The 24,986-nt window shown below is 44.5% G+C and overlaps 1 protein-coding gene across 1 annotated transcript; it reads right to left on the bottom strand.

The window, feature by feature from the left end:
• Positions 1–3,488: 3,488 nt before the first annotated feature.
• Positions 3,489–24,968, bottom strand: Utp14a (UTP14A small subunit processome component). Its single transcript, XM_048439263.3, has 15 exons — positions 24,839–24,968; positions 23,598–23,673; positions 22,400–22,470; positions 21,478–21,542; positions 18,736–18,878; positions 18,352–18,507; positions 11,925–12,044; positions 11,733–11,827; positions 11,053–11,176; positions 10,890–10,967; positions 9,689–10,076; positions 8,140–8,534; positions 7,205–7,398; positions 6,992–7,091; positions 3,489–3,891 (listed from the first exon to the last, which is right to left on the bottom strand). The coding sequence occupies exons 1-15, from the start codon at positions 24,862–24,864 to the stop codon at positions 3,622–3,624; spliced, it is 2,301 nt and encodes a 766-aa protein (XP_048295220.1). The 5' UTR covers positions 24,865–24,968; the 3' UTR covers positions 3,489–3,621.
• Between the last annotated feature and the right edge of the window lie 18 nt (positions 24,969–24,986).

Genomic DNA, 24,986 nt, shown 5'->3' with positions numbered 1-24,986 from the left:
GGCTATGTAGAGGCGGCCCGGGCCCGCCCAGTTTGGGTTCCCGCTCTTGGCTTGTGGGTCCGCTCGTAAGGTGCCCGCGCAGGGCTGGGCTTCCCCGAGGGCGGGTTGCGTGATGCCCCGGGCAGGACGGCTTTGGGGCCTGGGCGAGGTAGCGAGGCAAGGCGGAGGGAGTAGTACATGCGTGGGGAGAGCACGCGGGAGCTCAAGTCGCCGGCCCGGGAAGGGTGGGTCTGGGTTCCGCGGCGACTGTGGCGGGAGGAGCGAACCAGGGAACTAGGGAGGTGGGCCCGACTGGAGGACCGGAGCCACCAGGGGCGGGAGGGGGGGGCGGAGCGCTGAGGGCGGAGATGGGGCTGCGGGAGGGAGGGGGCCGGCGGGGCGCGGCCAAGGGGCGGGGCGCCGGGACCTGGGGAAGATAAGAGCGTGCTCGCGGGGAGCGAGGGCGGGGGACTTAGAGACCAAAGAGGAGACAAAAGGACCGGGTGTGTGGGAGGGGCATAGACAAGCGGGGCTAGGGGAGGGGTGCCGGGGGACGCCTAGCAGGGAGGGGTGTGGGGGGGGTGGCGTGGGAGGAGCTTAGAGTGGGACGTGAAGGGACAACATAAGAGAGTGCGGGGGTACAGAGAAGGGGGGCAGGAGTGCTCCACCACGCTGGCCACGAAGGGGAGGGGACGCTGCGAAGTGGAGGCCGCTGGGAGGAATGGCCACACACAGGGAGGGAGGTCCTGGGGATGGATGGACAGTCCGCTAGAAAGAGAGACCGGGAGGCGAAGGGTGCACAGACTCTGGGAGAAAGGAACCTTTCGAGAACCCAAGGGTGGAGGCGGATGGGCGTGTATGGAGCGCAGAGGGCTGGGATTGAATGCTGCCCTTTGGGATGACCAAAAGACCAGTGGGGGCTGCAACAGACGGGACGGGGCTACTAAGGCAGTGCGAAAACTGCTCAGGGGAAAGTGGAACCTAGCAGGACTGCTATACGGTGGCGGGGGTGGCTTCGGGCTCGGCAGGAAGGCGCCACCACCGCCTTCTGCCCGTCCCCAGTGTGCCCCGCCCCGTCCGGGGGCCCTAAGGGCAGCGGCCTGGCCGTGGGGGAGCCGAGCCAGGGCGGTACCATTCGGAACAGAGAGGGAGGGTTGGGGGGAAGGGAGGAGCCAGGGGTCAGAACCCCGTTGGGGGCGGGAGGGGGGCGCCACACCCTGGGAAAAAGGCTTGGGCACATCCAGAACCGACCAATCAGCAAGCAAAGCCGGGGTGGCGTCAAGGGGCAGCTTCGACCAATGAAAAGGAAGAACACTTCGGAGGTTCGGAGGAAGAAAAGGAAAAAAAAAGCCCCACGAAACAACAATCGAATCCGTTTGGGGGCTTGGAAGACGGGGAGTGGGCGTCGTTTATGTCATGTTCCCGTTTCTGCCCGCTCCTTTGAAGGATGAGTGGCTTGCATCACTCTACTGCTTTGCAGCGCAAACAGCGCTCATGAGGGTCCCGAGAAAGTAGACCGGGAATTGGCCACTTTTTGGTGGCGCTTCGATTTGGGGAGTGGGTTGCACAGAGGTAGCAGCTTTGTGCGTTAAGAGTGAAAGAATGTTGAGGTATCTTAAATGGAGGCAGGGGAAGGTGGAGGTTCCCCATTCTCCTGCACTGACTACTAATTTAAGTGTCATCTAGCGGAGCCGATTATGGACAATCTCAAGCCAGTGCATAACTTACAAAATGCCCTTTGGGCAGAGAACACTACTCATTATATTAATTTCCCGTGACAGCTAGTCCCAGGTACTTCCTGAGAACTGCTGGTAAGAACCCACACAGTTACCACTCAGAATTTCAGAAAAAAAAAAGCTGACTTTTATTAATTTACTGTGTAACACAGGACTTACCGCTCTACACTGAGATCTTTTGCCTGTTAAAACCAAGGTATTGGGGGATCTAAAACGCCCAGTGTTTGCGGTCTAAACATTTCAGAACTGCTTTGGAGTAGGACGCTTGTCAAAGAGGTCCAGATGGAGAGGATGGGTTGTAAAAACCAAAAAACCACGGTAGCAATAAGTCCAGTGATATAAATGTTCAAAGCTGAAACTGTATGTAAAATTGTGTGCTCCTGTGTGTTTTTCTCAGAAAGGTTCCTAACTATCAGCACATTCTCAGGGTTTATGTCCTGTGTTACAAACTTATAAGGTTATGAGGGATGAGCCTCTGTGGGAGTGTGGTCCAGGACCTTTGTCATGCTAAGCACTTGCTTTACCACTGAGCTACACCTACAGCCTTCCAGGTACTGTGATACAAAATGAGGCAAAAGTCAATGTTAACTACCATATGGCAAATACTGCTTGAATCAATGGTGAGGGACTGGCTCGGTGAGTTAGAAAGGAAACATGTTTATTTCTGAAATTGCGTGTGTGCCTCTAAAGTGTCTGTCACTGTCTTGGTATGAGGGCATGCAAAAATGATTCTGATCTTCCACCTCTGGAGTGTCAGGGATTACACTACAGGCCTAGAATGCCTCCGTGACCCCACTTTCAGGGGTTACTGGGAGAATCAAACCTGGGTCTTCTAGGTATGTAGGCTGGCACACTTCTGTTGTCTAACAAACTTTTCCTGGGGAGACTCAACATACTCACCCCAAATAGGGAGCCCACGACAGACCAAAGGGGATTACCACCAAAGTTCAACTTGGTGAGAATCAAAAAGTTTTATTGGGGTTACTTACAGGATTATGGGTCGGGGTCACTTACAGGAGGGAAATGACTCAGACAGCTGTATCATCCAAGTCCACCCTGGCATGGGAACCTGGAGCACACTGCACAGCTTGCAGGCTGGAGAGTGTCCTTTCTGGGTGCCTCAGTTGCTCTAGACCTCTTCCAGATCTATTTTAAGAGTCTGGAGATGGCAGCTTGGCTTTTTCCATCTGAGAGGGACTCCTAGTTTTTATTACTTACTCTGGCAGGAAGGGGGCTGAGTGAAATCTGGTCAGTTGCAGGGAATTCCAGAAGCTTTTCTGAGTTGTTACCTTAATGCTTAAGGAGCTTCCTGCAGGACAGAATGTTTATTTCTTGGGAGAAACAAAACTCCCCACCACATCTCCCCAAAATGATACTCTACACAGCAACCCGAATGAGCAGGGAAGCTCTCAGATGCAAAAAGACTTAAGTTTCAACTCCTGGGGTTAGGCCCCACTTCAGCTTGGTTCCATGACCAGCCAAGGGCAGGATTCAGCTGTGGCTTGGACATGCTGCTTCTAGATCCAGAGGTTAAACCACACAGTGCTTTATCAATCCCTCATTATAAAATGGTATTTACAGTGGATGATGACTAATGGATGATATGCATGAAACCAGCAATGTGGATAAGTTTCCTTCATTTTCATGACCAGCTACAAGTTTTGGTAAGGAAAGAAGGTGAAGTTCCCGTTACAAAGTGCTAAGTAGAGAAGTACAAAGGTAGGGCATCCAAAGTGTCTAATTCAACAGGGAGATAATACAGACGGAGTCGAGTTATAAAGGTAAAAATGCCTTTATTTCTAAGATATGGCTTAACTATATTCAGTGTATTAAGCCAGTTTTGGAATTCATTTTGCAGCATAGGACAAATAGAGGAATGGTCAGGACACTCCTCTGACAATTCAGTCTATTGAGCTCTTCTCTTCTTCAGCTGTTTCTGATGTTTGGAGCGTCGTTTTGGACTGCTCTGCATGACAGACAGGTCAGACTTTGGGGAAGATTGGTAACCCACATCCTCTGCTTTTATGGGCTCAATAATATGGCCTGCTTTGGTGACAACCTTGGGAGCAGTCAGCTTTTGGAAAGCTCTCTGCGTGTTCCACGTGGATCCTATAGGATTCTGGATGGTCCTTTCAAATTGCTGATGGTGGGTGAATGGATACGGAAGCACTTGCACCTGGAAGGGAAAGAAGGGGGATTTGGCATGAGGCCTAAGGTGTATTTGTTTAAAGGGAGCCTAGAGAAGGCATAATGGCTCATGCTTGTAATCTCAGCACTTGCAAGGCTGAGACAGGAGGGTCACAAGTTCAAGGTCAGCCTGGTCCATAGTTCAGTTCTATATGACAATCACAAGGGAGATAAGCTTGAGAGGTCAAAGCACCCCGTAGTCCCATATAATCTTAGGACTGCTAATCTATTTGAAGTTTTTTGGTACCCATACTCTCAGGCTTGGCCAATGGTTTCAGGACTGAAAACCCAGAAGACCAGTCCTGCCTGGCTACAGTAATTCCAAGGCTGCTTGCTAACCAGTGTGTACTTATACAACACTGTCACTTCAAGGAGCCCAGGAGTATTTGTACATCCTCCTGTATGTACAAAGGATTCTAACCCTTCTATTCTCTTCCTGCTCTCTATTCTCTCCTTCCCCCACTTTTTTTTTAACAGAGTCTCACTAATGTAGCCCTGACTGGCCTGAAACTTGCTATGTACACCAGGCTGTCCTGAACTCAGAGATCTACCTTCCTTTTCTCTTTATGACTGATGTTTTAAGGGAACCAAAGATATGCTTCTGAATCCTGAATGCCTCCAGGTTCTTGAGCTCAGCTTCATCCTCTTATGGCAGAGGATGCAGAGCTGGTTGGCCCTACTTGATAGCACCAGCCATCTCCCTTGGCAACATCATATGTCTAGACAGGGGAAGTGATTTTCCGAAGTAAAATAAACAATGCAGGAACAAAACCCTTGAATTCCTGGTCCTTGCCCTATGCTCTTCTCCACTCCAGAGTGCTAGCATCAGGTTTGTAAACACTTTCCCAATGTCAGTACTGAAAGAAAAAGGCTTCCTTTCCCGTTAGGCTACGGAAAAGTCTCGTTTGGGTTGATGTTCTTCTATCCGTGTATGCTACTGAGGGCATGAAAACATAAGGTCAGTTTCAGGAGTCCTCTCCTGTTTTGACACATTTAATTCTTTTGCTCCTATGGTGTCTAGCTAATTCAGTGGTTCTCAACCTGTGGGTCGCAACCCCTTTGAGGGTCAAATGACCCTCTCATAGGTTTTCTCATATCAGATATTTTCATAACAGTAGCAAAATGATAGTTATTAACTTGCCACAAAAAACTTTTATGGTTGGGGGCACCACAACATGAGGAACTATATTAAAGGGTCATAGCAGTAGGAAAAGTAAGAACCCCTGAACTAGCTAAAAAGAAGAGACAGTTGTGTTGATCCAGCACACATAAAGTCCTAGGTCCAATCCCCAGGGATCACATAAACTAGATGTGGTGGCATAGATCTATAATTCAAGCACTTGGGAGGAGGTGGCAGGAAGAACAGATGTTCAAGGCCACGCTCAGGAACGTAGTGAATTCAAATTCGGACTAAGCTATACATGAGATCCTGCCTAAAAAAAAAAAGCAAAGCAAAAGTCAAGAAAGATTCCTGGAAAATCATTTCCTAATTTGCTGTGACAATAGTAAATAAACATGGGAAGGAAAGGCCATCCTTTCTGAGAAGCACGCTCTTAGCTGTCATCTGCAATTTTGGCCCATTGGAGCCCTTTCCTCCTACAATGTGGGCCCCTGTAAATTAAAATCAGGTTGTCAGGCTTGGCAACAAATGCTTTTACCCACTGAATCACCTCACCAGTCCTATCAGGGTGTTTCTTCCCTCTCCTTCTATATCCAATTGTTTAGTTATATAGTTTCGGCTGGAATTATATTGGCAACAGTTTCTGCAGTGATTGGCTTAGAAATTGAGATCACACAGAATGACTGTTGTTGCCTGAGTTTTTGAGAGAGGGCCCTCGTATCCCAGGCTGCTCACCAACTCACTGGGTAGCTAAGGATGACCTTGAACTTTTGATCTTCCTGTCTCCACCTCCAGAGTGCTAAGATTAGAGATTAAAGGTATGCTTTATGTCTAGCTACAATGTTACAATGCTAGTAACAGAACCCACAGCCTTGTGCATGCTAGGCAAGGAGTCTAGCAACCGAGCTCCACCCCCAGCCCTCCTCTCTGTTCTGTACCTATTACATAGTTCTTTTATCTTTTAGAAGGGCAATCATAACTCATTTCAAATGAGAGGCAAACCACAGGACTGAAGGGAGCATGCAGATTATGCAGTTCAATGACATTTTTTTTGGGGGGGGGGTCACATACTCACCCCGAGAGAAGCCCAATTTCTCTCTGGACCTTCTGTCCATTTTCTAACTTTTCTACTTTATGTAACTCAACGCAACAGCACTCAGTATTGCCCGTGATACTCTAGAGGACAATGCCTATGCTCTAGTTTCCTAGACTGTAAACATCCCTTGCTCCTTATTACTATTATTATATCTTTTGAGACAGGGTCTCACTATGTAGCTCTGACTACCCTAGAACTTGCTCTGTAGATCAGAGATACACCTGCCTTTGCTGGGGTTAAGGGCGGATGCCACCTCATCCAGCTCATCCCTTGCTTATTAGCGTATGATTCAACTGAAAATTTCTTCACTTTTGTGGACAGATAATGAATGGTTCATCGCCACTTTTCTTGACACATGACTCAAACCTTCTGGTCTCCAAGTGTTACCTTGACTACAAATCCAAGCGTACAGCAGACTGGTAAATTTTTACTTTAGCAAGCCTCATTTAGAGCAGAATGATCCGGGATACAAGTTCCACTGTGACTTGGTGGCTCCGTTACTGCTTGCAAAGGTCTCTTTTCAGCCTAAGCCTTGTCAGTAGCCAGAACAGCACAGCCTGTCTGGCTTAGCTGCTCTCACAACCAGTCAGTGGAAAAGACAAATTGGATCTGTTGGTCACCACCACACCAAATATGGCTTTAACAGGCTTTAACAGGTGCTGAGGTTAGGGATTAGAGGTATGGGTCGTGTCTGGCATGGAGCAATTGGAGTTCAAGGCCAGTCAGGGGTAAGTTGTCTCAAAAACGCAAAAGTCAACAAACCCCAAATGAAAGCATCTCGATCCCTCTCCCCACCAGTTACTAAAAGAGTTCTCTCAAGCAAGAGAAGCAGGTAGTGGAGATTAGTCACCTAGAGAGTGCTCGGAACCTTACCTGGTGAGCTGCCGCATGGATGTTGCGTTTCTCGTTGATAATCACATTGGGCAAATTCCTGTCTTTTCTCGGTGGACCTTCAGGAGCTTTAATAAGAAACCTGGAAAGCCATAGTTAAAGGAGTATTCAGGATTTAGTCGAAAGTGCGGGGAACACACTTCAGGGTGGAATGGGGAAACTGTGCTCTTTTGACAGGCTTTTCCCTCCACTTACCGCCGTCTTTTTTTGGCGCTGGGCTTCAGGTCCATCCCGCCCCACTCTCCCCAGCCAGGCAAGGTCAGGTCCAAGTCCTTTGGCTTATTGGCCTGGATAGTTTCCCTCTTCTCTTTTAGGAACTCCTTGATGACATCATCCCCGGCAAAAGCTTCCTTTATCATTTGCTTTTGGTCTCTCTCCACTTCATCTTCCTGGGAAGAAATAAGAGCAAGAACTGCAACTTGTCTTGCGAGTGCTTCAGGACAAGACCGAATCCTGGGTTGTGACATCTTAGCGCCCCCTAGGGGGAAGTGCTGAAAGGATGATCGATTCGCAATAGGAACCAATCAGGCAATCACGCTTCAATTTCTTTCTCTCTAGGGTGAATAACCCTTAGCTCATCATCATGACACAATTTAAACCCTTCAATAAGGAAGTTTTAGAGTGGGAGAAAAGATGGCCAGGGTCAAAACAGAATCTCCAAGTGTGGCCGGAATGTGGGCTCCAGCAGCTTTATATCTCAGGAAAAGCAGACAGGTCTTATTAGTTTTAATTACTTAAATTTGGGGTTGGGGCTGAGGGCAGACCACTGGTGGTCGGAAGTGCGGGGAACTATGGCAGTAACTCAGAACTGAACTTTGAGTTCTCGTGCCTGAGATCGAGCCAGAATTTTCAGTGACTACCTCCTCCATTGGGACCTGGTTGACAGTCACCCCAGGGAGCTTTAGTGGCCCAGAATTTAGGCTGCTTGACTTGTGTGGCTCAGCTGTGTCCATATATCTGCATCTGTTAAACTGACACTTGGGGCCTGCCTGGCACCTCGGTAATCTGGACCTCTTAACTCCTGAAATGTATTCCCAGCAATACCAACTTTCAGACTGTGCTGTGTGTAAGAAGGACTCGTTCTGTTCTAGCGCTGGCCCGTACAAGCCCAGGACCCTGGCTCTGCTCACCTGCTCCTCTACTGTTGTGGGAACGGCCACTGACGTCACAGAAGGAGTTCTTGTAGTCAGGAGTTTCTGTAGACTGATCATTTTCTCCTTCTTCTTCCCCTTCAATTCTTCTTGTGGGTTCCTCCTCACCTGCTCCCCTTCTACTGCAGCTCCAGGCAGCTCCTTATTAGGAAGACAGTCCTCTTTACCTAGCTCTTCTAGTTCCTCCAGAGTTCGTACTCTCTCTGGCCTCTGCAGCAATAGAGGCTCCTCTTCCTCTGGGGCAGGTTCCTCTTCCTGGACCAGGGGAACTGTCTTTGCTGGACTCTCTTTTGGCTTCTTGGACAGACGATTGTCCTTACTGAGTTTCTGAGACAGTGCCTTCAGTTCAGATAATACCTCCTTGGTTGCAGAATCTGGAGGGAAAAAAATTAAGCTGTCAGAAGTTTGGAAGTTTCCCAGTTAAGGAGTATTTGCCAAGCAACTTCTGAGTGCCAAGTAGCATGAAATACACTTTAATAAGGACAAACAGGGTCCTATTTCCCAGGTGACTGCTAATGTCTGGGACTAGGGTTTAACTTTCCTGTACAGTCAACTCTACTTGGAAAGATCACTCGAAATTCTTTTTAGTTGATTTTAAAGTGTGGTACTAGAGCTCAAACCCAAAGCCTGGCATTGCTTTTAAATACTTTTATAGGTTAGGGGTGTGGCTCAGTTGGTAGAAAGATTGCCTAATAAGCACGAGGCTCCAGGTTCAATTTCTAGCACTGTATAAAACTAGTCACTACAGCACACATTTGTAGTCCCAGCACTCCATAGGCAGAGGCAAGAGCATCAGAAGTTCAAGGTCATCCTGGACACAGTAAGTTTAAGGCCAGCATGGGCTACATGAGATCGTATTTAAGAAAAAAAATTCAAGCAGCCTCTGGAGCAAGAATATTATTTATAGAAAACCTCATCATGGAACAGAGGAGAGCTGGGCAGTGGTGGCACATGCTTTTGATCCCAGCACTTAGGAGGCAGAGGCATGCAGATTTCTGAGTTTGAGGCCAGCCTGATCTACAAATTGAGTTTCAGGACAGCAAGGACATCACAGAGAAGTATCTTGAAAAACAAACAACCAAGAAAAAAAAAAGAAACCCATTCCCAGCACTACAATAAATACATTTTCCATGTAGCCTGCAGAACTACTCATTCTGGGGAAGTGTCACTCAAATACAGACGCATAAAATCTAGCATTATGAAGTGCTAAAAATGCCATTTTCTCACTTTATGTAAGCAAGACAAAAACCCCAAAAATAAAAAATTAGACTCCAGACATTAGGAGCAGTTTAACAATTTCTCCAAGTCTACCTCTTGTCTAAAAGTATGTATGCATTCTGACACTTACCATCTTACTAGATTGCAAATCTATAGGTACCAGTAATGCTAAGAGGCTAGCTTAGCACATAGCCTCTTGAAAGTCTCTAGATGTTAATCACTATAGAGCATGTACGGGTGGACATTCCTTTCTTCTCTCAGTCCAGACACAGCAACACGAAATTGTCCCTTCCACCCCATCACAGCTCACCTTTGGTTTCTTGGCCACCCACTGGCTTAGCATCCTGGTTGAGCTTAGACCTTTTTCTAATGGATCTCCTTTCCTCAAATTCTTTCAACAAAACATCTTCCTCTGCCTCTGGTTTTTCATTTCCCTCGTTATCAGAAAATTCATGGGCCACAGGCTCAGGCAGTTCTTTCGAGTCGGCCTGGACCTCATCCTCTTTTGCATCACGATTGCAAGTCCTGAGCATCCATGGATTGGGTCCATCAGCATTCATCTGTACTTCATTCACTACATCAGGAACTAGGGCTTCTTCCTCTTCAGCGCCTCCCTCTTCTTCACTCTCTGAAACAACTTGGAGCTTCTGCGTCAGTTCCTTGTTCTTAGCCAACTGTTCTTGCATAGCTTGGCGTGCCTAGAGAAAGGAGTTCCCAGCATGGGAGCTTTGTCGTTAGTGACCATAGCAATACCTTTCCCCTGATTTCTTAAAGCGACCTCCATTCTTGCCTTTCTAGCACTGGGTTTGTTGTATGTGTAACAACAATAAACTCAAGCTGCTGTCTTTATTTTTATTTTTTCTTCAGAATGCTGGGCTAGAACCCAAGCTTTCACCATGCTAGGTAAGTACTCACCCATTAAAACCACAAACTCAGTTTTTCCATTTCACTTGGCGTTTCTTTTCTTTTCTCTTTTCTTTCTTTCTTTTTTTTTTTTTTTTTTGGTTTTTCGAGACAGGGTTTCTCTGTAGCTTTGGAGCCTGTCCTGGAACTAGCTTTTGTAGAACAGGCTGGCCTCGAACTCACAGAGAGCCACCTGCCTCTGCCTCCCAAGTGCTGGGATTAAAGGTGTGCACCGCCTGGCTCACTTAGCATTTCTTACTAGCATTTACTGTTTAAACAGTACACATAAAATAAACAGTAGCCATAGAATAAAACAGAAAGACAAATTATCCTTAAGGAAGCAACAAGTGAAATACAAAGATAAAAGTGTAAAAAGTTCCTTCCTCTTTTACTAGGGTTGCCTTGATATTATTTTTCTTTCATCCTTTTCCACCTTTGTCCTGGTCATTTTCTCTCTGCCTTAACCTTTTTTCTGCTGTCTTTCTATATTCTTGGTTTTTCATTAATCCTTTTGACTTCCCCCCCAACTCTATTTCTGCTGCCATTCTTGTGTACTGATTTTCTTCTTTCCTCCAATTCCATCTCCTTTTGTCTGGTCTGTCTCTTACCTCCAGGTCATACTTTGCCATAATTGCCTTTGACTTGGCCCATTTGCCACTGTTCTGATGCTTAAGGCTCATTCGCTCCTAGAAAGGAAGGACAAAATGAGATCTTTAATGCCTTTCAGGGATAGTTGTTAGCAAAGGTGTCAAAAGCAAGAGGCAATCTCACCATCATTCTGGCTTTCTCAATTTTTTCCAGTTCTTCCAATGCAGCATTTGGATCGACTTTCCTCAGCTGCTCAAAGTCTTTTATGGCTTTTTTTGCCTTTCCTTTCTTCACAATTTTGTGGTATCTACAGGGTAAGAGAGGAGGTATGGGAGCTGAGACTTGGCTGAAACGCAGAATGCCACATGCAAAAGTGCCCACGGGATCCAAAGGGTTTCCTTATGCAGGCACTAGAACAGCCACCACAGTCAATACGGAACCTGAGACAATGGCCAGGACTCTCCAACCCTTCGGACTTCTGCAGAGCAGACTCTCCTGTTCCTATAGCTCAAAGAAGGTACAGAACAAGTTCTAGAGAGGCAGAAAGGCCAAAAAAAAGTTCTACTGGATTCCACGCTCTGGAAATTCAGAGCCCACTCTGCAGAACCACTCCATGGTCTTTTGGAAGGAGAAGAGTAACCAAACAGTCCTCTTCTTGTCAATGTCAAGTATAAATGCTAAAGGCAGAGGAGAGGGCATTCCTGAAGTGGCAGAACCACATGAGATTGCTCTAGGAAAAGGTGACGTCATTCCTACTTGGGAGTTCTTCAACATGACCCTAAACATCATGTTAAAAGTTTTCTCCAAAGGATTCACAATTAACCAAACACCACTTGCTTCTATGAGGTCCACGGCTTCCTTACTTTTTACTTTTGATTTTCTTCAGCCTTCGAGCCCTGGCTTCATAGTAGGACTGCAGAGCTCGGGCCCTCTGAAGCTCTGCTCGGCGAATCTTAGCCTACAATGAATGACATTTACAGTAACTCCTGGACTTGAAGTCAAATGCTGGGAGAACCATGGCTTGCCTGGTATGCGAAACAGTCTACAACACTTACCTCTTCCAGGCTCATGGCTTTGAGGGAGGCTTTCTCCACAGGAGTCAGTAAAGGGTCTGTCACTGGCTGTTTGTTCTTATGCAGGAGGTCAAAAACTTCCTGTTCCAGAGGGGTTCTTGCCTTAAGGAGGTAATGAAACATGCCAAACCTTAGGTTCTAATCTAGCTGTTCAGAGGAACAGACAAAGCTTTATTTTATTCTGAATTTTAAAAATTTGTTTTCTTCTCCCTCCCTCCCTCCCTTAGACAAGATCTTACTGTCTAGATCTGGCTAGCCTGAAACTCACTATAGCTCAGGCTGCCCCAGAAGTCATAGTGTCTTCCTCTTTTAACTTCTCTAGTACTGTGATTACAGGAAGGTACTATTCCACTCAGCTTGATTTGTTTTCGAGACAGGGTCTCTCTGTGTAGCTCTGACTATCCTGGAACTAGCTCTGTAGACTAGGCTGGCCGTAAACTCACAGAGATCTGCCTACCTCTGCCTCCTGAGCGCTGAGATTAAAGGTGTGCGCCACCACTGCCTGGCTTCAGCTTGAATCTTCTAAAAAATTATAATTTAGACAACTTCACAAGGGAACTCAGGGACTTTTTAATATTACTTGGGGAGATCATTTTCTGTTATCAATTTTCTTAAGGATCTAAGCATGATAGTCTCAAGTTAAATGCTAGGAAGAGAGCATTACTAAATTGTCATGTTAATTTCAAAAGTCCAAAACTGCCAAAGTGACGGTGGTGCATGCCTATAGTCCGTACACTTGGGAGACAAAGGCAGGCTGATGGCTGCAAGTTCAAGGCCAGGCTGTGTGACATAGCAAGCTTCTGACTCAAATAAAGCAAAACAAAAGTTAAAAAAAAACCCATGATATTTTATATATATATTTGAAGCCAACACCAATTAATTACCTTATAGTTGGGAATCTCAAAAGTAAAAAAAAAAAAAACCCCATGATATTTTATATATATATTTGAAGCAAACACCAATTAATTACCTTATAGTTGGGAATCTCAGGGTCTTATCATAGTTCTACAGGGAAGGAGAGGTTAGATCTTAAGCATTATTTGCCATTGATGATATTAACTGGAAAACCAACCCAGAACTTTTTTTTAAAAAAAGATTTATGCATGCCAGAAGAGGGCACCAGATGTCATTACAGATGGTTGTGAGCCACCATTTAGTTGCTGGGAATAGAACTCAGGACCTCTGGAAGGGTAGCCAGAGCTCTTAACCACTAAACCATATGTCTAGTTCCCCAGAACTTTATTTATTTATGTACCTATTTATTTGGGTAGTGCTGAGGGTTGAATCTGGGGCCTGTGTATGTGAGGAAAGTACTCTATGACTGAGCTATAATTCTCAAGCCCTCAATTTTGATTTTATGATCTAGAATCTTGCTATACAGCATGGACTGGCTAGCCTCAAACTTCAATCTTTCTGCCTTAGCCTTCCAAGAGCTGCCAGGTCTGTTCTACTATGCCTGGCTCTCATCTTTTTATTCATTACCAAAAAGACAAGAACAGTCATTCTTAGGTAGATTTTGCCTAGTAATTTATCTTACGGCAGGGTATGTGTTCCCTTTCAAATATTTATCAAGCTTTCTTGTAATTCAAACTTAACTCCACTCATTTTCTAACTCTGGCTCCTACTCCTTAGTTTCCAGTGCCTTTTGAATGACAGGTGGTATCTATGAAAGAAACTGCACCAGTTATTTCACATGTCAATCAAATATGCCATTTGCTACTTGACTGACACTGTGAGGATGACTAAAATCATCAGGCCAATCAGGCCATAGTCCATCCTGACACAGCACAAAGGCAGCCTTCGGCAACAGCCAGTTCCAAACCTCACATATTATGCATGTTTTTCTTCAGTAGCCACATGCATCATGGTCAGTAGTAAACTTACAAATATCTGAGCAAACGCATAAATACACATCATCACATGTTACACGGTGTTATTGATTTAGCCATAAACCTATTCTACCGAATGGTAAAGGTGCATGTTCTTCCATTTTTAGTATCTGCAGAAGTGATCAATCACAGGCTACAAAGTGATTTATATTACAATGTTGTAATCGCCCTTCAAATCCAATTCAATTTGCCAACATTTATTGATTTCAGCTACATTCCAGGCACTTGTGAGGGGTGCTAGGACCACACAATTAATTAAGATAGATCCTGTCTTCCTAGAGCTCAGAGCAAAGAGATACACATGCTACTAACAATGTCCCATTAATGGGTTAAATGTTATAACGGTAAGCACACATGAAGGGTTTGTTAATCCTGATTAGGAGGTGGGTGGGTTTGAGAGGGAAGGAAATAACTCTTAGATTTAGGTTTTGAGGCTTAAGCACAATTCTTTCAAGAGTGGGAAAAGTCCAGACAGATGAGCATAAAAACACAGGTACCAGGAAGTAAGTGATATGTAAGGGAACAATGCGCTGCTCAGCACAGCTAAAACCACGAGGCATTCTTATTTTGCTTAAGTGGAGTGCCTTAAATAGATTTGAATTCTTACACTGATTATGTGTGTGAGCACGTGAGTACGGGTGTAGGCGCTCATGCCATGGGGCACAGGTGGAGGTCACAGGACAATTTTGGGGAGTCAGTTAATTTCTTCCACCACGTGGGTCCTGGGGCTAGAACTCAAGTTGTCAGGCATGGCACTTAGCATTCCTAATGCTGAGGCCTCTCCCTGGCCCGTGATGGATTTTTAAGTAGGGAGCGTGCCGAGTGATTTTGTGGTTCAGAATGGAAAGCGTGGTGAGTGTGTGGATCCTGACCAGGGCAGCAAAACTGAAAATAAGAGAGAACAAGCATCTGGAGCCATAACAGATTTGATAAGATCAGTCTACCACACGTGCTAGGGAGGGGGACAGCTAAGGGAGCGGGTAGGGATCAGAGGAGCCAGGTTTTCAACCCAGGTGATCCAGGTGGGGAGTTAGGTTGCTAACTGAATAAAGGTGGTGGTTAAGGCTTGAGAATCTAAAAGTGTGATGTCTGGTGGGACAGTTCACATGGAGGTGTGGGCATGCCCCAAATACAGGCTGTGAGACTAGAGTTTGGGAGAGATTGAGGGTGACAGCCAACTCACAGAGTTGACAGAGTAAGATCCGAAAGGCTCACGAAAAGCTGGAGAAACCAAGCAGCGGAAGTACAGAGCAGAAGCCAAGGGCGGGAGAGTGCCTAAGAACGCCGTTGTTCATGCTGTTGCCAGACAGGCTGAAACCGAGGAGGGCTTAGGATAAGGCAACTTGGAGGCCCATTACTACTGCACTTTGAGACAGGCAGCAGTAGGACAGGGAACGGGAGATAGCAGAAACAGCAGCGGAGACCAGCTCTTCCCAAAACACGTCCTTAGTAGGTTTGCTTCATTGTGTAAAAGCTTAAAACACGGGGGCTGGAGAAATGGCTCAGTGGTTAAGAGTTCTGCCTGCTCTTCCAAAGGTCCTGGGTTCAATTCCCAGCAACCACGCGGTGGGTTACAACCATCTGTAATGAGATTTGGTGCCCACTTCTGGCCTGCAGGGATACATATGCAGGCAGAGCACTGTATACATAATAAATAAAATTTATATATATATATAAAAAGCTTAAAACACAACTGAACTTTGCCATTTTTTTCTATTCCCAACTTTAAAAAGTTTTCAGCTGGAGACAGAAAGTTGCTAAAGTGTCCTGGTTGACTGGACCTTTCAAACTTTTACCTCAGGCTCCCAAACAGCTAGGATTACAAGCCTGTGACATCATGCCCAGTCCTCCTTCCCTTGAATTTGCCTTGAACTGAAAATCCTCCAGTCTTATTTTTCCAAACGCGGGAATTGTAGGCATGCACCGCTTCATCTAGGCACATCCCTTTCCTGAGATGGGTCTCAAGGCCTCAGTCCTCTGTCCGTGTCCCGAGTGCCAGGATTAAAGGCAAAAGCTATGACATACGGCCTGCCACTTCACTTTTCAGAAAATCTGCTTTTGGTTCAGATTAGGTACAACAGGGGAACTTGTTCTTTGTTCACAGCCTTTAAAATTCGGGTATAGGAACTAGGCGTGGTGGTACATGCCCGCCATTCCAGGACAGAGAGGGTGGTCGAGAAGAGGGGTCAAGGCCAGCCTAAGGAGGTGGTGCCTCAAAGCAAAATGTAACAGCTAGGATACATTGTGAACACTTTGGAAAATGCAGGTGGTGACTGAAAAGAAAAAGAGAGGGGGTTGGAGGTGGGGTGGGTGTAAAGGTTACTTTATATCCTTTATAGAGAACGGTACAGTTTACAAACGCTTTCTTCCACTTTGTCTCTCTTAACTCTTCAGCTAGAGTTAAGTGCAATTTTAGAAAGTGAAACTTCCTACAGTGCAGGCATTTTTTGATGTCCACCTCCAGAAATGCAGTTCTGTTACCCTCTCTGGTACTTTGAACTCTTAAGTTGCAAGGAAAGAACTGGAAGCTGCTAGCCAAACTCTTTCTTTTCTCTTTCTGTGCCATACTAGCATAGTTTCTCAGGAATACATCTTAGAATAAATGGCACAGTATTCTCAAAATATACCACCTGGGCCCCACTCACGGATGAAGAGGCTGGGCCATTCTTAATGTGGTCTCCTTCATTGACATGGTACTCTCCTGCTAACTCTCATATATGATCATTTGGAAAAAGTGCGGCGCATAAATAGTGTGGAAACCACTTTCTCCATCAAAAAAAAATGGGTAAAATTTATGAATATAGAAATAAAACTCTAGCCGGGTGGTGGTGGCGCACACCTTTAATCCCAGCATTCGGGAAGCAGAGGCAGGTGGATCTCTGTGAGTTCGAGGCCAGCCTGGTCTACAAGAGCTAGTTCCAGGACAGGCTCAAAAGCTACAGAGAAACCCTGTCTCGAAAAAACAAACAAACAAAAAAAAAAACAAAAAAAAAGAAAGAAAGAAAACTCTAAATCAACAATAAAAACTTATAAAACTGGTTATTTTGGGGCAGGCACAGAAGTAAAACTGAGTAGAAGGCAGGCGGGGCAGCGTGAGACATTGCTACATAGCTTTCATACTTTTTTTTGAAACCCTGTAAATTGTTATTACCTCTTCAATTTTTTTCCTAAAGTCTCCCTTCATCCTGCAGCCACACTTTATACCTGATCTCTTTTTCATGTAGAAAAGGAAGAATCCTAGAAAGAGAATGGTAGTGACTTCAAAAATACTATCAGAAAACAGAGCTTTTTTTGTTTAGTCATGGTGGCAAGCAATGCAGTTTTAATTAGCTCAACTTCCTGACATAAGACACTATCATTTCTGGATTTTTAGAAAGCAAAGAGAAATGTAACACCTTTGTAGTCAGATCTATCTATCTATCTATCTATCTATCTATCTATCTATCTATCTATCTATGGTGTAGGTACTCTTTTCTTTGACCATTTTTCTTTAAGACAGACCATTCTAGTAGAGACTCCATACCGTTGGTATACCATTGGTATACTAGGAAAGTAGGCTGGCTGCTCTGAAGGGGTTGTTCATATAGTAAAAAAGAGACTCTAGGGACCAATTTGCCAAGAGGGTAACTGCCATTCTACCAAAGCCCCCTCATTTGCTACAGGCATTATTTCATTTACAAGATTTCAAAACCCCTAAAACGGGAAGAATACCCAGTAATAAAGAAGAATTGGTACATTAAACCCCACCCAACTTACACCCCCATGGTTATGCATAGTGGCAGGGGTCAGTGTTTGGGAAACATGCTTTAAAGTATTCCTCCTCCCTTCATGAGTTACTCACTGGAGTTCTTGTCATTAAATGGGAATATAATTTTTGGGTGGTAGCATCACAACAAAATAGAACTGGGGGATAAGAAAAAAACATGAAAAAAGAAAGAAAATATGGGTTGGAGAGATGGCTCAGTATTTAAGAGCACTGGCTGCTCTTCCAGAGGACCTGGATTCAATTCCCAGCACCCACATGGCAGCTCCCACCTATTCAGTTCCAGGGGATCTGACACCATCACACAAACACAGGCAGGCACAACACCAATGAACATAAAACAAAAATAAATTATATAAAAGAAAACATAGTATGTTTCTTTTATCTTGGCACACACATACTTTTTAAAATTGTTTTTGAGACAGAGTCTCATGTAGCTAGCTCAAGTTGGCCTCAAACTCCTGATTCTTCTGCTCCCACCTCCCAAGTGCTGGGATTACAGGTATGTGTCACCATGTCCCAATCTTTGTGATCAGATGTTTTAACACTGAAACTCATAAATTCATGTTTTAAATGCCCTAAGCACAAACAGAATGACTGCAGAGCTACCGTATGGCTCGGCTGTTTCCTGACTGACAGCTAAGACATAATGTCTCCTCTCTTTTCTGATCACTGAATGAAAATGACAAAAGCTGACATTCAGGGTTAAACTCCTTCAGACTGGTTGAAGGGTTTGTTTTTGTTTCGTTGCCCTCACCTTCCAGTCAAGAAACACTTGTTCAATGGGAGCAAAGGAAGCTGGCTCCTTCTCCAGCGGAAAAACCAGCTGCTCTGCTTCCCGGTTCTTCTGAACAACAGGATCCCATTTGGAGAGGATCTGTGAAGTCTTACTGAAAGCCACTTCTCTGTGGATCTAAACCAGGCAAAGTACAGAAAAGGAAAGGACCATGAGATCCCACATCAAGCTCAAAGGACTACCAAGAAACCAGAAGGTAATGTTTCTTTCTCTGTCATCCCCATCCCAACAACCAGAAACTCTGACCTCTTGCTCACTTCTGAAGAGTTCAGCCACCCCTACTTTTCCTCCCTTTCTCAGTTCAAGTTCTTCCCTTTATAAGGGGGTGCTTTCCATGTAATGTACCTGTTCAACCTCTCTTTTGTTGAGGGGCACTTCCAGAGTCTTCTTTGACTTGACTCTACTCAGTTGTTTTTTTACAGCAGTCAATGAGGAGGAAGGCTTAACAGGCTCAAGCAGATCTGAAAGGGCCAGTTTTTCTCCAGAGCCTGTGAAAAGGCCAACAGTTGTCAGTTTTGGAGGTGAGACAAAAAAATTCACAATATAAGGTAGGGAGTAGCCTGAATAGAATATGTTGATAGTCTCAAGAATGTATAAGTACAAATTATTCTTATTTCAATCCTTTATCCTTTAGGCATAGTGACGTCACTAATCTTGTACATTTCCAAATATGTTAGGGGGTGGAGAAGAAAAAGTTATTTAAAAAGTCAGTTATTTACCTTTTTCCTCCTCCACCACCGGCCCGCAGCTAAGGCAGGGTTTCTCTGTGTAACAGCCCTGGCTGCACTGGAACTTGCTCTGCAGACCAGGCTGTTCTCAAACTCACAGATCCTCCAGTCTCTGTCTCCTGAATGCTGGGATTAAAGATGTGTGCCACCACCGTGCACCTTCTCCTTGTCTTTTTACTTCTACTCTTGTCTCACTGCAATTAATTCGTCCCACGGCAGCCAGTAAGTTTTTAAAATTATGTATTTCAATATGTCATAATCCTGCTGAAAATAATTCAAGGCTGCTTAATTGTACCTAGAATCTCATAAACCCAAAGGACACATCCTGATAGGATTCGGTCTTCATTTGCAGCTAACTCTAACTCACAACATTCTACTATACTCGAGTGATATAAGTCCTTTTCCTGAGTTTTTCTTTAAGTGTTCCTAAGCTGTTCCTTTGACAGGAATGCTTTCTCCCACCTTTGTATGGTTGACTTTCCTTTCCCTTCAACCTTGCCTCTTCAAGGACCTTTCATGACCAATCAATCTGAAGTATTCCCTTAAGTCATTATACCACCTAGATTTTGTCTTGTTTTTAAGATAGGATCTCTCGTAGACCAGGGTGACCTTGAACTGTGTAGCCAAGCTTGGCCTTGAATTCCTGCTCTTTGATCTTCTTGCATCTTTCAAGTACTGAGATTAAAGACACAGGCCACTGATGCATCATCCTGTTTTAGTTCTTCCCATCATTCCTAGACTGTAGAGCCCATCTGATCACCCCTTATTTCTCATTGCTGACTTAGTATCTAGAATATTCACCTGCTGTTGATTTAGCTGCTTTGGTGGATACACTGCAGAAGCTCAATAGAAACCTGTTGAATCAATTCAGCTAGCTTACCGGTAGTACACTGCTAACTGCTCTGAGGTTCTAGTGTTGATTACTAAAAGCACAAACTCATTGAATCTGCCAAAGTTCAGAAAAGGGTAATAAAATGGTATCTAGACACAGTAACTATGCCACTTACTAGACCTATTTTTTTTTTGGTGGGGACAAACAGGGCCTCAGAAAGTAACCCTAGCTGGCCTGGAACTTGCTATATAGACCAGGCTGGCCTTGAACTCATAGATACACCTGCTTCTGCCTCCCGAGTGCTGAGAATAAAAGGTATATTCCACCACACCTCGTAGATCATGTACTTCTAACAGGCACAATATTGTCATTTTTCCCTCTTCCCCCAACTCGGGATAAGAAGGGACTCTTGAGGGGGCAGGGTATATGAAATAAAATCTTAGATACTACTAAGCTTCCAAGACTCAACATGTGTCCATTCTTTAGTTATTGATTAGGAAATCAATGGGGTTAAAAAATGTCTGACACCTCTCCCTAGGTCAGTCAGGTAAGGGTCTGCCACCACATTTCCTTTTTGCTGAGGAGGCCTAGGAGTCTCTGTCTTGATCCCTTTGCCCTATGACATGCTGCTTTGGAGGGAACCATAGCAAAGATGCTGATGTTCAGGAAGTCCGAAATAAAAAAATCAAAATCAACCTATAGTAGACTAAAGACTACAAGATGAAACTCAAAAGCCTGAAGTGCTAAGAGATCATGGCCACTGTCAGCCTTAACTGGTCACAGAAGGAAACTTTCCTGTTACAGCGGCTGACCAGAGACTCAATCACCCCAGTGACTTGCTGTGGCACAACGCTTAGTCCAAATTGGCTATCTGTACCCCACTTCAAATCTAAGGGAACACCTTGAAAGAGAGAGTAAGAGTTGGCCTGTTATACGGCAGTTGCTTCCGAATTGAAACCACCCCATGACGGAGGGGGAAGGCTCATGAGGAAAAAAACAAGGGTCGCATGTCTGGGTACACAGAAACTTGCAAGATTATCCAAGTCCACCCCTATGACACAGCTCTATAGAAATAACTAACAACTGTTGGGGAGAAGAGCTATGAGCAGCCAGCCACAGAGATTTTCATGGTCAGGTCCTTAAAAAGTCAAGGGGTGCAGCATTCTTGAGTCCCCACCAGTGTTGCAGTGGGCTTTCGGTAATACACCAGATTTGGGGTCATGCTAGGTCCTATAAGTAACTCCTCACCCATATTCCTGTTAGTCACGACAATGGAAACTCATTGGTTTACCAACACCAAACAACTCTGATAAGGCTCCAATAAACTTACCTTCAGGAGCTGGGCAGTGGTGGCGTACACCTTTAATTCCAGCACTCTGGAGGCAGAGGCAGATGGATCTCTAGGAATTTGAGGTCAGCCTGGTCTACAGAGAGAGTTCCAGGACAGCCAAGGTGGTTACACAGAGAAACCTTGTCTCAAAAAAAAAAAAGAAACAAAAAATGAACAAAATATCAAAAACTCCTTACCTTCAGAACTAACGTTAAACTCAGACACTTTCAAACTAGCCTCAGATCTTTCAACCGATTTCCACCTGAAATTAGGAAAAAGGATTCACTAGAAATGGACACATTTGCATGGGGAACGCAAAACACTTTCATTTATTGTTTTGTTTCTAAGATGCTGAAGTCTAGGGTTTCATACACGCTCTACCACTGAGCTACATTTTTAAGCACAATGTTTCTTTCTTCAAAGGCAGTTGTGGTTTTATGGTCCACACCCCATGGTCCACTTTTGTCAAAGCAACCAAACTGTTTCTAACTTTTGACTTAGTCTAATCCGCATCTCATATTCTTTGTATAGCCCCAGCCCTTAAAAAAATACAATGTAATATAATGAAAAAGATTTAAGCACCCATAAATTTGAATCCAGGTCCTGCTCTTATAAATGGTTGACCATGGAGTTAAAATTTTAACTTCAATGTGGTTAATGTGTATTCAATGCTTCAAAAGACTAGAGGTGTGAATTAAATAAAACTTCCAATGTACGAGTTCTAATACATTGACAGCAATAAGGAAAATAGCCAACAATCATACAGTTTAGTACCTGCTACACACAGGTACTAATATTACATGAGCTATTCAATAAATCTTAGTAGGGCCAGCAAGATGGCTCAAGAGGTAAAGGCCATTGCTGCCAAACCAAACTGAGTGTGATCCCTGAATCCCCCATATGGAAGGAAAGAACAACTTTTACAAGTTGTCCTATAACCTCCACTTGTGCTAAGTGGCATATGTATATCCCCACACAAAGGAAGGAAGGAAGGAAGGAAGGAAGGAAGGAAGGAAGGAAGGAAGGAAGGAAGGAAGGAAGGAAGGAAGGAAGGAAAGATGGAAGACAGGCAGACAGACGGACCTAATTATAAGCAGTCCAAATTGACAGAGATGTTACCTATTTTTTCCACTAAGGGAACCAATCGCTTCCAGGAGTTTTTGATGTTTTCTTTCTCCATCACTGTCCCCCTAGACTCAGAAGAGGAAACTCCATTAGGACAACACGAGGAGGGGAAAGACAACTTGGAAACAAGAGCACATACAAATTTGGGTTCTGGTTGGCAGAGAACAGGGGATTCAGATGAGATATTACATGACCACTCTAATCCAAGCTGGATTTGGAATTAATCCAAACACTATAAGAAATGTAGATCCTTCAATTGATCCCTGACCAAAAAAAAAAAAAAGAAAAAAAAAAAGAATGTAGAGCCTTAGTAATTTGGAACGTCCTAACTGATTTTAAGATAACATCTTAAACCAGGCGGTGGTGAGTCATGCTTCATGCCTTTAAACCCAGCACTGGTGGATCCATGTGAGTTTGAGGCTAGTCAGGGTGGTTACAGAGAAACCTTGTCTCGAGACTGCCCCCCACCCTGTGTTTTTTGGTCAGCTTAGTAACTGCAAATGAATCTGCTGATATTTTAATTATTGTTTGCAGAGAAACCCTGTCTCGAACCCTCCTCCAAAAGAAATGAAATCAGCTTAAAATAGTGTTTCTGTATAAAAGTGGTTTTTTTTCATACAGAAACACTGACCAACAGTTCAAGTCATAACCACAGTTCTCAAAGTGGCTTTTTATCAGGAGAAACTACCCCACCCCCTTCTGAGACAGGGTCTCATTACGTAGCCTTGCCAGGATTGGACCTTACTATGTGCCCCAGGCTGACCGTGCAAAATAATAGAGATAGATTCACTACCTCTGCCTCCCAAGTGCTGGGTTAAAGGTGTGTGCCACTGAGCTTCATAAAATCCCTTATAAACAAAAGAAGACAAGCTCTCGGTTAACAGCCGAGGCTGGTCTCAAATCTCAGATCCTCCTGCCTCAGGCTCCTGAGTTCTTGGATGACTACCATGACCTCTGACCTTTCCTTATCGTTAATATCGGTACTGTTACTGTTTTAGACAGAAGGAGGGGAAACGACTTAAGGATTTTGTCAAGAAATTAGGCGTACAATTCAGTCAGCAGATGCTGGAGTTCTACCCTCCCTCCCCCCTACCCCTGCGCACCCATATATATATATATATCTCCAATCCTTTCCTCTCCAGGAATGCATTGTTCGCCCTAATTTTGAATCAGTTCAACGCTTGTCACCCACCTCATCTTCACTGGCACTCAAAGGGTAGTTGGTTGGCAAGTCCACTAGTTCTTCCTGCTGGCTCAAAGCCAAAAGGCTGTTTTAAAAAGGCAACACATAAATATTAGCACGCGAAATAACCCTTCTTTTAAAAATAACGTCTCCACCGGCGGTTCTCAACCCACTGGAGGTCGTCGCACGATCCTTTTAAAGGAGTTGCTAAAGACCATCAGAAAACACAGATAATCACGATTCATAACTGTGGAAAAGTTACAGTTATGAAGTAGCAACGAAAATAATACTATGGTTGGGGGTCAGGACAACATGAGGAATTGAATTAAGCAGTCGCGGTATAGGAAGGTTGAGAACCGCTGTTCTAAACCAATTCATTCCGTTGTGTTTTTTTTTTTTTTTTTTCAGTTCTGAGTAGCCCGAAAAGAGGTGCAGAAGCGCAACAGTAAGAGCACCTTTGGCAATTTGACTTTACATTTAGACCGAAGTAAGGCAACACCTCCAAGGCAACAGTAACTGACACCATTCAAATTCACAAGAAAAAGAATGAACAAAAATCCTTAGTGATTGACACTGCATTTCCCACCAATGCTACTGCTGGTCTTTGAGGTAAAGGCAGTTTCCTAATTAACCTTTTAAACATTCTATTAGCGAGTCTATGCATCTTCTACCAGTCCGATGTCTTAATAAGTGCATTCAAAATTTTTGTACCCAGCACTGGGGAGATAGGCGAATAATTGAAACCACCCGAGTACGGGTGTTTAACTAAGGAGACTGGTATTTAGAAAGAGTCTACTATTACTTAACAGAGTATCTCGGTATTTACTAGGCAAACGTTACCAAATGGACTACATTTAGATTTTATAACGCTGAGGGGAAACACGTGAAATACCACTGGGGAGAAAATATTGTGGACGACTTTCACACAATTTGGCACTGCCTGCGCAGATCGCGCGTGGTACAGACAGAAAATGGGCACGTGACAAATAAAGGGAAACGAATAATAATAACTTTGTCAAGAGATAGATCTGATCGACCATTAGGTCTAACAGCGTCGCACTTAAAGAGCCGAAAACCAAAGGCGCAAAATCAACTTAAATTAAGGGGCTTTAAAAGACGAATAGCAGATACTTTAACTACTGGCAGGGTCTTGAGAGACGGATAACTACTGAGTGTTACAAGGTGGCGTCTACCTCCCTAAATCCAGGAAACTCAGCCCTCAGACCCGGGATCTCCCTTTTACTTCTTACCCCTTCGCAGCTTTGGTCGCGTGCATCACAGTAGCCTGTCTCTCACATGGAACAAGGGCGGAAGCCAAAAAGAGAGCAAGTTACTAGCCTGCCGCAAAGCAATTATTGCTTCCGCCAATCAGGCACGACTAGACGCGTCATTTCCGCC

Source organism: Myodes glareolus, chromosome X, assembly GCF_982192425.1.
Source record: "Myodes glareolus chromosome X, mMyoGla1.1, whole genome shotgun sequence".
Classification (NCBI taxonomy): domain Eukaryota; kingdom Metazoa; phylum Chordata; class Mammalia; order Rodentia; family Cricetidae; genus Myodes; species Myodes glareolus.
Note: the sequence above shows the minus strand (reverse complement) of the source record. Positions and strands in the feature narration are given on the sequence as shown.